Source organism: Bactrocera neohumeralis, chromosome 3, assembly GCF_024586455.1.
Source record: "Bactrocera neohumeralis isolate Rockhampton chromosome 3, APGP_CSIRO_Bneo_wtdbg2-racon-allhic-juicebox.fasta_v2, whole genome shotgun sequence".
NCBI lineage: Eukaryota > Metazoa > Arthropoda > Insecta > Diptera > Tephritidae > Bactrocera > Bactrocera neohumeralis.
Genome location: NC_065920.1, coordinates 10,557,168 through 10,569,785, shown reverse-complemented (window position 1 = coordinate 10,569,785; position 12,618 = coordinate 10,557,168). Strand labels below are relative to the sequence as shown.

General features: G+C 38.4%; 2 protein-coding genes across 2 annotated transcripts; both read left to right on the top strand.

Moving 5' to 3' along the window:
- Positions 1 to 4,583: 4,583 nt before the first annotated feature.
- On the top strand, positions 4,584 to 5,257 carry LOC126753543 (inhibitor of growth protein 3-like). Its single transcript, XM_050465063.1, has one exon. The coding sequence runs from the start codon at positions 4,709 to 4,711 to the stop codon at positions 5,123 to 5,125; it is 417 nt and encodes a 138-aa protein (XP_050321020.1). The 5' UTR covers positions 4,584 to 4,708; the 3' UTR covers positions 5,126 to 5,257.
- Positions 5,258 to 10,214: 4,957 nt separating this feature from the next.
- On the top strand, positions 10,215 to 12,227 carry LOC126753537 (probable cytochrome P450 309a2). Its single transcript, XM_050465057.1, is given in 8 exon segments — positions 10,215 to 10,510; positions 10,571 to 10,829; positions 10,910 to 11,014; positions 11,069 to 11,212; positions 11,214 to 11,501; positions 11,558 to 11,687; positions 11,748 to 12,011; positions 12,064 to 12,227. Coding segments are annotated over 8 exon segments (1,554 nt in total). The 5' UTR covers positions 10,215 to 10,310.
- Positions 12,228 to 12,618: the final 391 nt, after the last annotated feature.

Here is a 12,618-nt window from a genome sequence, read left to right as displayed (position 1 = left end):
TATGTGTATTTGAATATAAAGTTTGTAGCACAAATCTCATTTTCACATCAAATCAAATTCTCATATGTCATTTTCCATTTGCATTACAAGCACATAAGAGTATTCCAAGTACATTTGTAGCTAAAGATGTATGTGTGATTTTATGTCACGATGTATGTCTGCCTATGTATGCATTTGTGTTTGGGACGAGTGAGTGGAGGCGTACACTTACTCTCTTAAATAAAACTTGCATATTTCCATAGCGACAATGCAAACCAAATGAAAGATAGTGGCAGCCATACACACATACCGTATGTACTTATATGTGTGTAGGTATGCCTATGATCATGTGTGAGTATTTAGAAATATGTGAGAGGGCTCATATGCAAATGATTGCACTGATTGCAGTATGAAAGATGTCAAAAGAAATGCAACTTGTTTTCAACTGAAAAACACACACACCCACACTAGCGCAGAAAAACGAGTTAAGGCTTAATGCAGACGCAGGTAACTTTACATGTACGCTTTTATCTATATATGGCTGTGTGTACAATCGTCACTGTGTGTTTGTGTGAAAGCATATGAAAATTGCAATAATCATAAAGACATGTGGCAAAGTGCATTTGCAGCTGCAGCATACGAACGCTGCAATGCCATGTGGTTTGTTGTTGGTTGCATAAAATGAATACTAAATTTGACTATACATATGCACGTAAGTATGTATGTATGTGTGAGCAGTGCTGTTAAATAAATGTATGCACTGTAGGTTGAAGCAAATGCTGTTGCCACTAAAAATTTATGCCCAACAAAAACAAGAAACAAACAAACCGACGTGAACCCACAGCAAACTTTGCATAACTACTGGCAACAGGTGTTTGCTCCACTTCCGTTGCAGGTCAGGCGCTCATTTTGTATTCATTGGCGGCGGTTGTAGTACCGACGATAATCATGTTGTTGTTGTGCACTTCTTACTGCTGTTGCAATAACTATTTTCGGCATCAAATGGTAATGCGGAATGAAAAAGATATGAAATGTACATCAAGAGTTATTTTTATAAGCAAAACAATTTAGAATGTTTACTATGTTCTCGTGAATCGCTGAGTTCAAAAGTCGAGTATGCAGCTAATGAAATCGAGAGGAATTTGTGTAATACGCTTAGCTAAGATTTTGGGAAAATTTTTGATGAAAATTCAGTTTTTCTTGGTCTAGTATTTACTAATATTTTTCTACTGAAAAAAAATTCAATGATAGCTGAATTGAACATAAAATGTATATATGCTTGAGCGAAACAAAATTGTATTGCTGGATTGAATAGCAGAAAGATAGCTTTCAAAATTTCAATCATATTAAAAAATTATGTTAGGAGCTTAAGGATTTTAAGCAGAACAGTTATCTTTAATGAAATAACTTGCAGAAGAACGAAAGCTTCACTAATATATATAATATATATATATATATATATATATATATATATATATATAATATATATATAATAATATAACCATCGAAAAATATTTGATAATTTTTCCCTTAAATTGTTTAGTCATTTAATTTATGAATAAAACATAAAAAAGAAAAATAAAGAAAAACAAAAACAATACCACATAGTTACATCATAGTTCATGATAGTATTTGTATGTATTTGTATATTTGCATTCTCTTCACACGGTCAGCGTAATGTTTTCTTATAGTCAACCACTGCGTATGAGTGACATTAAAATAATAACAGGTGTCATACTAATTTTTTATTTTTTTTGTATAAAAAACAAGGAAAACTGTTAACATCGGCTACACTGTATCTTCAACACCCTTCACATTAGCAGTTCTCATAGCATAAAAGGGTATAAAAACCTTTATCTTGATTTGGATGGGTCAGTTTGCATGGCAGCTATATGCAATAACGGTCCGATTTAAACAATTTATAGGCAGATTGTAGAGTTTTATTGGATAATATTCCTTACCGAAATTCCTGAAGATATCTAGCCAAATAAAAAAGTTGTCCATACAAGAACTTGATTTAGTTCGTTGAGTTTACATATATGGCAGCTGTATGCCATACCGGTCTGATATAAACAATTTAAGAGTAGAGTACTCTGTTACCCTGGAAAATATTCCATGCCAAATTTCAGAAACATATCTTGGCAAATAAAAAAGTTTTCCATACAAAAATTTAAAATTCATCTGTCACTTTGTATGGCAGCTGTATGCTATAGTGGGCCGATCTGAACAATTTGTTCGCAGATTATAGAGTTTTTTTGGATAATATTGCGGTTCAAATTTCGTGAAGATAACTTGTCAAACAAAAAAGTTTTCCCTACAATAATTTGATTTTGATCGAAGAGTTTGTATGGCAGCTATATGCTATAATAGTCCGATTTCATCAATTCCAACAAATGAGCATCTTCTTAGGGTAAAAAGAGCGTCTGCAAAATTTTAGATCGATATCTCAAAAACTAAGCATATATATAGACATTTTTTTTACAAACTTCCTGGCAAACTGAATAAACCTCAAAAAAAAAAAAAAAAAAATAAACACATCTTAGAGCAAGTCTAATTTGTTTACCAGTTTCTCATTTATTTCATCAAATTATTTCAGTAATTGAAAATATCAAATTTTGACTAATAAGAATCAATTAACCTCAGACACTATTGATGCATTTCATAAACAACTATCCCTACGTCTGAGCCGTCCTAAAACACAAATCATGTGTGTGTGTGTGTGTTTAAATATTAGTACATGAACATGTGTGCGTGTGTTATCTCGTTTAATTACCGTTGCAATTGCGTGTAGCAAATAAAATTGCTTATGCGACAGTTGCTGCTCTGCTGCTGGCAAATTGCAAAATCAATTTCGGCCAAGAAGCCAACAACGCCGACAGAGTGAGAGGCACAGACATCTAAAGGACACTTGTTTACATGTCACGGTCGAGCAAATTACGGCCAGCACTTGCAGGCCGACTGATGTATTTACATATGGACAACACTGCATGCGTGCATGTGTGTGCGTGCATGCGGAGTGCGACTGTAGTATGCTGCATAACTGGTTTATGTAATAAGAAATTAATTTATTCCATTTCGTATGAGATCCAAGAGACAACTCGAGTTCGAATGCGCAGAGATCGTCACATGCTTACAAACACGAATGTGGGATTATTGCACTGTAAAGGCACTAGTCGGCTTGGGTGCTTGAGAAAGATGAGAGGAAAGGTGTAGGGGGTATCAAAGGCAAAGTCCCAGCTAAAATGAAAGAATGATGCAATGGAAAAATGAAAATTTCGAATTGACATGCAGCAGTGACCGGTAACAATGTCAAAGCAACAATAGCAACAAAGGACGTTGCCAAACTGCAGACTGGAGGGATTTGTATGCTTATGGTTATGTAAGCACGCATGGAAGTCCGCTTGTACGCATTCTTGGCATACAAATGCAGTATGCCTTAAGTTTGCATTTTAATTTTTTCGTGTTGTCTACGTCGGCCAGGTCAAGCGTACATAAATGGTTTGGCTTATGAGAACGCATGGCTGAGGCTGCAGTTTATACAGGGATTTTCAATTAGTACTTGATTGACTTAACAGACGTTATGGAAAAAAATTCGAACCCACCGAAGTTGCTGGGCTTGATAATAACTGCCTAAATAAATTTATAGTGAGCTCAAAATTCTTCGTCGATCTATGAGGATCTGGTGATTCTCTTTTTAGGAGCTTATGGGAACACAAAAACGAATATCTGTCCAAGTGCTATTCACCTTAACCTAACCTAACCTAATTTCAACTCGAACCAGTTCCATCCACTGTAATGCGTAGTTACATTTGTATATGATAATATGAAATTTCGGCAGCCCTAATGGAAGCACCCTCTCGCCAACGAATGCACAAATCAATTTGACTCCTCATTTGCCTGCTATCGATACCAATCTTGTCAGCAATGGCAGCAGCGACAGCTCAAAAAATTCGATAGTATAATGTGTCTCTGCTTGTTTGTGCGAGTGTTTTTAAGGCCTATATGCGGCATGTTGCACGTTGCACAATTGCAATGTCATTATGCACATATATCTCCGCTGGCCTGCCCTGATGAATGTTGGCCATTCGAATTACCCTGAAGTGGAAGCAGTTTGCGCCACCGAATCATTGGAATGAATTCTGTGGATGTTGTGGTCGTAGATCAAATTGAGTTGCTGATGTTGTTGATGTTGCTGATGGTGTTGGATGGCGTATGTTGATTATGGGAGGAATGAGGTTATTTGGCTAGGGTTGCCAAGCCGTTTCAATTTAGATTAGGCACTTATGGAAGGGATTTGTGAGCAGGAGAGCTTTTTGAAATTTTGTTTTGAGAAAGAGAATATGAAAGTTTTAATTTATCAATTGAAGAACCGGGTTTGTTGCTCGACAATTTTGGAGTCAAGGAAATGTTTCGAGTAATTTTAATGAAAGATATTATTGTTGCATTTTAATATTTGAGTTCAGAACAGTTCAACAAATATTCTCTCTAAATTTAATGATCCAGCTTGAATTCGTTCATTATAAAACACAAAAATGTTAAACCATTTAAAGAGCACCCTGTGTGCTATAAATTTCAAGTCAGTTCATTACTTTGTTGGAATTTTTTTCAATTTGTAATGAAATTTGTTATTTCTATTCGAACATTTTTGTAACTTTCTTTCGAAAATTTGTAATATTTGTGAAACTTTATTTTCGTAATTCTAATTTTTGTAAACTTCAACGTCATTATCATGTTGCCGCAGCCACTAAAAGCGGAAGCGCATGAAAAGGAGCACCCCACAACATCGTCAGCAGCAGTAAGTTGTCTCTCGACGCCGCTCCAACCGGCGAAAACGACAAACTCCATTGCCACGCAATACTCATGCTCGAGCATATACGACAATGTTATGCTGACACCGCCAGATTTGCCTTCAGACGAAGACGAAGTACTGTGCTACAATCCGAATGAGCCGCGCTATTGTATTTGTAATCAAGTTTCTTATGGGTCCATGATTGCTTGCGACAACAAGTTGTGCCCCTACGAATGGTTTCATTTTCAATGTGTGGGTGTTATACGACCGCCAAAGGGCAAATGGTATTGTCCGCTCTGTAAAGCGTCGATGCAACCGAGTAGAGGCTCAGCACGAAAGCGGAAAATTTCTTGGTAATAAAGTGTAGGATTTGATTTTTTCGTGAACTTTTGAAAATTTTATGCTTATTTGCAAAATGTTTTAATTTTTGATACCTTTTTGTGTTACTATACATATAATAAATATTTTAAATAAATTGTTCATCCTAAATTTCGCCAATAAAAATTGTCTGCAAAATTATTTGATATCAACGAAACATCATGCAAATCAATGAAATAAGCTTTATATTTCAGATCGATATCTCAAAAATTGTGTGACTAGTTCCCGTATATATAAACAGACGGACTTGGCTAAAAGGACTCAAATCAACAAGCTGATCATTTATATACCTCATATCCAGGGTTTGTCCGGAAAATAATAGGACTGAGTCCATTTAAAAAGTTTATTGAACAAATCTTTACAATTCTTTAAGAACTTTCAAAATAGGCTCCTTTTGCGTCGATGCAGCGCTGCCAGCGCGATTTCTAAGCATTGAAGGCATGACGGAAGGCATTCTCCAGAATAGCCTTGAGAGCCGAGGTGCATGCTGGTTGGATTCCCTCTGTCGTCTCAAAATTCTTGCCTTTCATCGGCCTTTTCAGGGAGGGAAACAAAAAAAGTCCGGGAGACCACATCTGGGCTGTAGGGCGGCTGCGGAAGCGTTGGGGTGCCGGGGCGTTATCGTGGTGCAACTTTCAATCGGCTGCGATGTCTTGTCGGACCTGATTGAACTTTCTTTTGAGTCTCTCGAAAACTTCCACGCAAAACTTGGCGTTGACGGTTTGTCCAGGAGGAACAAATTCATGGCGGAGGATGCCTCTGATGTTAAAAAATACAATGAGCATCGTTTTCACTTTGGATTTGCTCATTCTTCCGGTCTTTATCAGCGACCTCTTCCCGGCCCTCCAATAAAACCTGGTGCCACCGAAACACACCACTTCTGGGTAGCCTGCTTGATCATATTAAACTTCTCTGTCGCTGCATTTTCGGCTTGCACCACTCACAGAAACACATGGCGCGAAAATGTTTGTCCTGACTCTCGGAGACAACTGACCAGCCGCTCGTTCGTTAGCAAGGAACGCCCTCTACCGAATCCAGTCGGTGCGCGCACTGAAGTACAGACACGGCGGAAGAAAATCAGTCCTATTACTTTCCGGACAAACCCTGTATCCAATAAGATAGCTACTGCATATATTTCTAAAATATAAGTACAAAAATGGGACCGATCGGTCCATAACATCGCTTAATAGAACACAAATATTTCTGACGCCATATTTTTTATGGAATAAATTTCCTCAAATTTGAGAATGATAATAAACATAGGAACCCAAAAATCAGTTCGGATGAAACCTGTTTATAATTTCGCAATTTGTAAGGCAGCCAAATACTTCAGGCTTTGAGCGAACTTTATGTTAAAAAATAGTTATTGTTTCGTCAGTATACTGCTATTGACTACCGAAAAGGGTTCTTGACATGGCTAAAGGGCTTTGAACTTCGGAAAGGATTTTTGTTGTTGTAACAGAAAAAATCGCTGAAGTAATGTTGAGGAATGCTGCCGAATCGATGGTACTTGGGCGGACAAGTATCCGTGTCCGCTCCGGTTACGTAGACTCGACTGTCATGGGAGAGGAAAGAGTCATGGCTTCGATAAATGTTATTAACATGGCTAAGTGTTGGCGCTAGTGGGTCACACGAGGTTATCTTAACAGTCAAGGACGTGCGGACAAGAAATTTTTATATATACATATATATATATGTCTATATTTATCTTGATAAGTGTTAGGTATTACACCAACAAACGTCGGATGAACAGTTACTAATCTCGGTGCAACATGCCTGAAGGGTATAATAGGCAAAATTATAAACTATAAGTACCGAAAGCAGAAAAAGCAAGCGCTGCACATAACTTATTTCTTTCATTTATTTAAAGCTCCCAGAAGTATCTTCATACTTATTTAGGTATGTATGTATGTAAGTACAGTTTGCATATTTGTAAATACTTTGCCCTACATTCTCTGCCAATTTGTTGGCATTACAATATTTCGTAGCAGCGGACGAGGGTTATAAGTTATGGCAAACATTGTTTTGTCAATTTTACATATTGCCTCTACAATCCACGCTTCAGCAATTTTTGGCAATTTGTTATTGTTGCCATAGTTTTGCTGTTACTTATTATTTGTTTGCGTGTTGCATTTGTTGCTCTCTCCGCTCGATAAGTCGTAATCCCTTGCGAAAGTTTGTGCGTTGTGCTGCCGCTGCTGTTGTTGTTGCCGCTGCTGCTTATTCTTCGTTCTACGTTTGCTTCTCCATTGGTTCTTTTGTAACTACTCATTGTTTACAGTTGAAGTGCTTTTGTTGGTGTGTGTGCACTTTAGTGCTGTTCTGCTTGTACTTTTGTTTTCAATTTGCTGCTTTCTTCCTTGCTTTTTGTGTTGCCACTTCACCTCTTTCGTACATTTGATACTTCGCCTAGTATACATCCAGGCGCAATGGCAGTTTTTTCTTCTTTTTGCGTTGTTTCTTTTTTAGTGTTTCTTCGCACGCATTTCTTGTAGTGAAAGCACAGTTTTGAGCTGTTGCATGTTGCAGTGTTGCAACTTGGCAATTTCCATATCACAAACCAGTTGCGACTGCTAAATTTGTGGCATGTGGCAGCATACGATGTGGTACACTGGGGTACGCATGCTTGTATGTATGTTTGTGGGTATGTGTGTGCACCGCATTATGTTGCATGTGGTTTTGTGCATACTGGCAGATTGCTTTGTGGTTGTGTGCAATTTGCTATTTTGCGGTTGACGCATAAGAAAACAATTTTCGAAGAAAAGTGCAGCAAATCCATTAGCAAAATTACTGTTAGTTCGTATTGTTATTTAAATCTAAAGCTTAAGTAGCATTAAGCTGCTTACAAATCTGTCAGCGGATTTGGGAGATAAGGTTTAAACTGTGAAAATTTGAAGAGTACAGCAAAATATTAGGTTGGGTTAATCTGTTAGGCCAAAAGGCCGGGCATAGACCAGTTTGGTCCTTTGCGATACCAAAAAAAAACATTAAAACGAGGATGAATGATGACTAAGAGAGCTGTTCGACAAGCAATATGCCAACCTTTAAAATAATCAAATACAATAATTAAAACAAATTAAAATCAGAACTGGAGCTGAAGAACCTTCACCATCAATCATCACCATCTTTCGATTAAAATGAAATTCATCAATCGGTTTTAGTAGACTTTTTATGTAGATCTGATTAAAAAGCAGCTATGCGATCAAAACACCAGTTTTTGAATCAAAACCAACAAGTTTCGGCTTATTGGAAGAGTAATATATTGAGCTAAATCAGCTGGTAGTTTCCACACAAGGTCTGTTGAGAGAGTTTTCGAGTCCTTATCATTCATAAGTCTCATCTTCTCGCAGCAAAAAAAAAAATCAGTTACTTTAGAAGACAATCAAAAGACTGGGCCTCTACAAAACCTCTAGATTTTTACACCAAATCTCCGAAATATTTACTTTCTCTCATAATTCTTGTAAAATTTCACAGAGTACATACATAGTATCTCCTACATTATGTCTTAGCTCACTACGAAGCGAATCTTGCTCACCGAAGTATCTTCACCAACGTAAAATCAAAATTTTCGAAGTGAGATTTCGGCGGGTTTAAGAAACTAGTATGTAATCTCTGCCGATAATTTCGTGAGAAAACATAGATTCTGTAAAACAAACTTCTGACTCGAAAGTAAAATTATACAAACAAACTAGTTTGAGAGGTGAGGCCCATAAAAAAGTTATAAGTTTTCTGGATATAAAGCTCTCGGAGAACTGCTCAATGATTACTATATTTAGTCATACAAAAACCTCATTGTTCGAGTTCTCCTGTTTACATAGCCGAATCATTGAAATCTTTCACTAAAAATATTAATTGCTATAGGATAGAAACACTGCATAAATCTAGTCTGCACAAACTTATACAGTAATAAGAGCTTCTGCATGGGTAACCGACTTCATGCATGCGTCCCTTCGGTTCTCAGATCAATATTACTAAGCCGGTACCAATTACAACATCGCATTACCCAATAGAATGTACTCAGAAGCAAGGCGTTAGTAGATGTATTGGCTGCCGGGGAGCGGTTGTATATATACTGAGTTAGAGGTCACGAAGGAGTTTCGAGAAACGATATAACTGAAGAGATTGACAAGAGTGCCATCCGTCTGGCTAACGAACCAGTACAGGAAATACAGAAGTCATTTAAAGCGATAGGCAATTAAGTTTCCGAAATAGCTGACAAACAAATCAGGGCGAGATGGAATGTCTTAAGGGCATGCAGAAACGTCAAGATCATGTGCAAGAGTCCCTAAGGAAAACCCTCAAGCATTTTACTCACACCGTCTCGAAAGGACTACGGGACGATTGTTGGACAAATGACAGGTCACATTCTGATGGCATCCCATGCGTGGTGGATGGACATAAATAGCGACGATAGATGCGGAAAGTGAAGGGATGAAGGCATGAGAGAGATGTTGGGGCTCCTCCTATGCTTCTGATTCAGCATTATGTATAACTCGTCTTAGATAGACAAGATTTTCGTAGTGCACAGGATTTAAAATTAGATATTAGGTCGCTTTTAAAGTTCGCAAAAAGCGACGACGCCCTATGAGATGAATGTTTCAGCTGAAATTAAACTAGGCCTCCATCTGAAATTATTAAGAATCAGTAAATCTATGTATAGGGTGACAGCCGGTAGATCTAACCTAACCTAATCTAACCTTTTGTGCAAAAGCGTCTTTCAACATGATTTTCCCTAAGAAGCATAGACTACTTTTATTCCTCTTATTGGTTTGCCAGTTTTAAATTGGCATCCTGTTCACTAGTCGTGAGTTATTTGGTCGGACTAAAAGCCTTTCCTCCACATATGAAACTAACAAAATGAGAAACGATGATCTAGACCATAAGCCAGAGCCCATACCTATAGATCTTACAATGAAACATTATGCAAAGAATCATATATAGAGAACTACTTTAATAATATTTTCGTTAGCTTCATACAAAATTTAATCAGAAATATCTGTCTTGTAAAACAAAAAACAACAAACAAACTATAAAAAATTATATTATTAAGAACAAACAGACAAAAGCAGTGAAAAGGAGCTTCACTTATAAAGAAACAAAAGGATAAGAAGCAGGAAAAGAAGAAACAAGAAAACTAAGTAGAGAAAGACAAGGAGAACAGGGGATGTTGGAGTGTCTCTTTTTTCAAATTGTTTTCCTCTTACATCTTATATTGCTGCCAATTTATTTTTATCTCACATGGAACTTTAATTACTGGCGAAAACGAGGGCTTCATAATGCATTGCCGCTGACATTATTCGGCTCCTTTCCGAGTATTTTGACACGAAATCGGAATCTTCTTTACGAAATCGACAGGCTTTACCGGTAAATATGGCTAGGCATAAATTAAAAGGAGACATAATCCCGTGAGTATTTCTTTTATAGACGCTACAAGCACCGCCGACGCATGGTCGGTATATTTTTCGTGCGTCAGCCGCAAATCTTGGTGGTGGACATGCGACTGGCGCACGAGATACTCGACACGAATTTCGGTGCTTACGAATTGACAGCTGCTTGTAGCTGGATGCGGCACCGCAGGCTGAATAAATTGGACAAATTGGCAGCGTACAGCGCGCTGTGGAGCAGTGGCGAGCATTGGAAGCTCAATCGCAGTGTGGCATGTGCGGCTTTGACGCCAATACGGGTGAGTGCAACGCGGTTGGTTGTGGTAGCAATGTGCGTGTGAAGTGCAAAATTTTTTAACTTCATGTGACAAAATTGCAGCTGAAGCAAACGCATGAATTGTGGCAGGCCAGTTGCAAGCGGTTAATGCAGTTTTTGGAGTACAAATGTAAGGGCGCAAATCCAGAAGCGTTGGATGCCATTGATGTAAGTCGCTGTGGGATTTAATATTAATAACATTTTTATGAATATGTTGTGTAGCTTGTTAAGCGTTTTGTTGCCGACGCGCTTTGCATCACCATTTGGGGCGTAGACGCTGGTACATTGACGCGTTCGAAAAAACCGAACCTCTTCCTACAAATGACCGAACGCGCCGTACGTCAAACGTGCAGTTTACGCCGCTACTCGCCGCTACTCGCTGCTCTCAGCCGTTATGCCGGTGTTTTGGAAGCTGTGGCCATTTCGTTTGATCTCCAAGGCGGTGGAGAATTATTTCGCGCAATTCACCAGCGACGCCCTGGAATGCCACAGAGAGCTGCGTAACCCCAGCGGCATGCGTGACGTGCTCAGCTATTTGTACACGCAGCAGCAGACGGGACGTCTGAGTGATGAAGCTTTGACGGGGCTTTGCATGGCTATGCTGCTCGATGGCTTCGAGGAGATTTGCAGCACTTTGGTCTACAGTATTTACTATGTAAGTGTGGCAGCACAGGTAATACAGTTTTGTAAGAAAATAATTTTTTTTCACAGCTCGCTAGAGATTCGCGCGTGCAGTCCAAATTACGCGCCGAAGTGTTGCAAACGCAGCAGCGTGAGCATTGCACGGCATTCGGTCTTGAGACACTCAAATCGCTCAGTTATCTCGACCATTGCGTTTTCGGTAAGTTTATGCTTGAATTACTCATAATATTTATGTTCAACCACAGTATTATTCTCATAGAAACACTACGTCTGAGCCCAACAGTACAATATTGCCGACGCATTTGTAGTCGCGCCAATGTGATTCAACTTTCTAAGCGAAAATCAGTGCAACTGGAGGAAGGCACAGTGCTATGCATACCGGTGTATTCATATCATCATGATCCCGTTATATTCTGCGAGCCAAATTCATTTGTACCCGAACGTTTCGATAATACTGCGCCGAAAGAATTGATGGAACGACGCGTCTTTCTGCCATTCGGCACTGGACCCAGAAGCTGTTTGGGTATTATTTGCATTCTCACAAAAAAATATTTTTATTTATTTCATTATGATAGGTAAGGATATGTCATTGTTGATGGTTAAGGCAGCAATCGCGTCATTAGTGTCAGAGTACGCTATAAGGATTTGCTCGCAAACTCAACATGGCTACAGTGAGGCTGTTGATTCATTTCTACTCAATTTGAATGGCAAGCTGATGCTGGAGTTTAAGAAATTATAATATATATATGTATATTCACAATTATTGTATTTTGTATAAAACACCGATTGATATAATACAGAGGTTCGAGTGAAAAATTCTTAGAATATAACGGGTTGACCATGGCACATTCGTGATGAAAATAGTCAAAAATCTTGGTATTCCTATGGTCAGGAATAGAGTAGAGGACAGCAGAAATAACTGTGAACTTAAACTCCGTAATCACCCAACTCCTTTAGGCAACTTCATAGTGCACACAGTCCTGTAATTAAACCCGCTTAAAAAGGAAAGATCTGTCGACCCTCTAAAGAGCAACGTATCCACCAAGCAAATTCAACAAAAAAATAACTATTTCTCAAGAATGTTCTCAAATCAGAATTGGGAAAAAGAGAAGAAAGAAAGAGCGACGCGA

Bases quoted from the DNA above. Each gene is read 5' to 3' on its own strand.
- LOC126753543 (XM_050465063.1), top strand. From the start codon at position 4,709: ATGTTGCCGCAGCCACTAAAAGCGGAAGCGCATGAAAAGGAGCACCCC.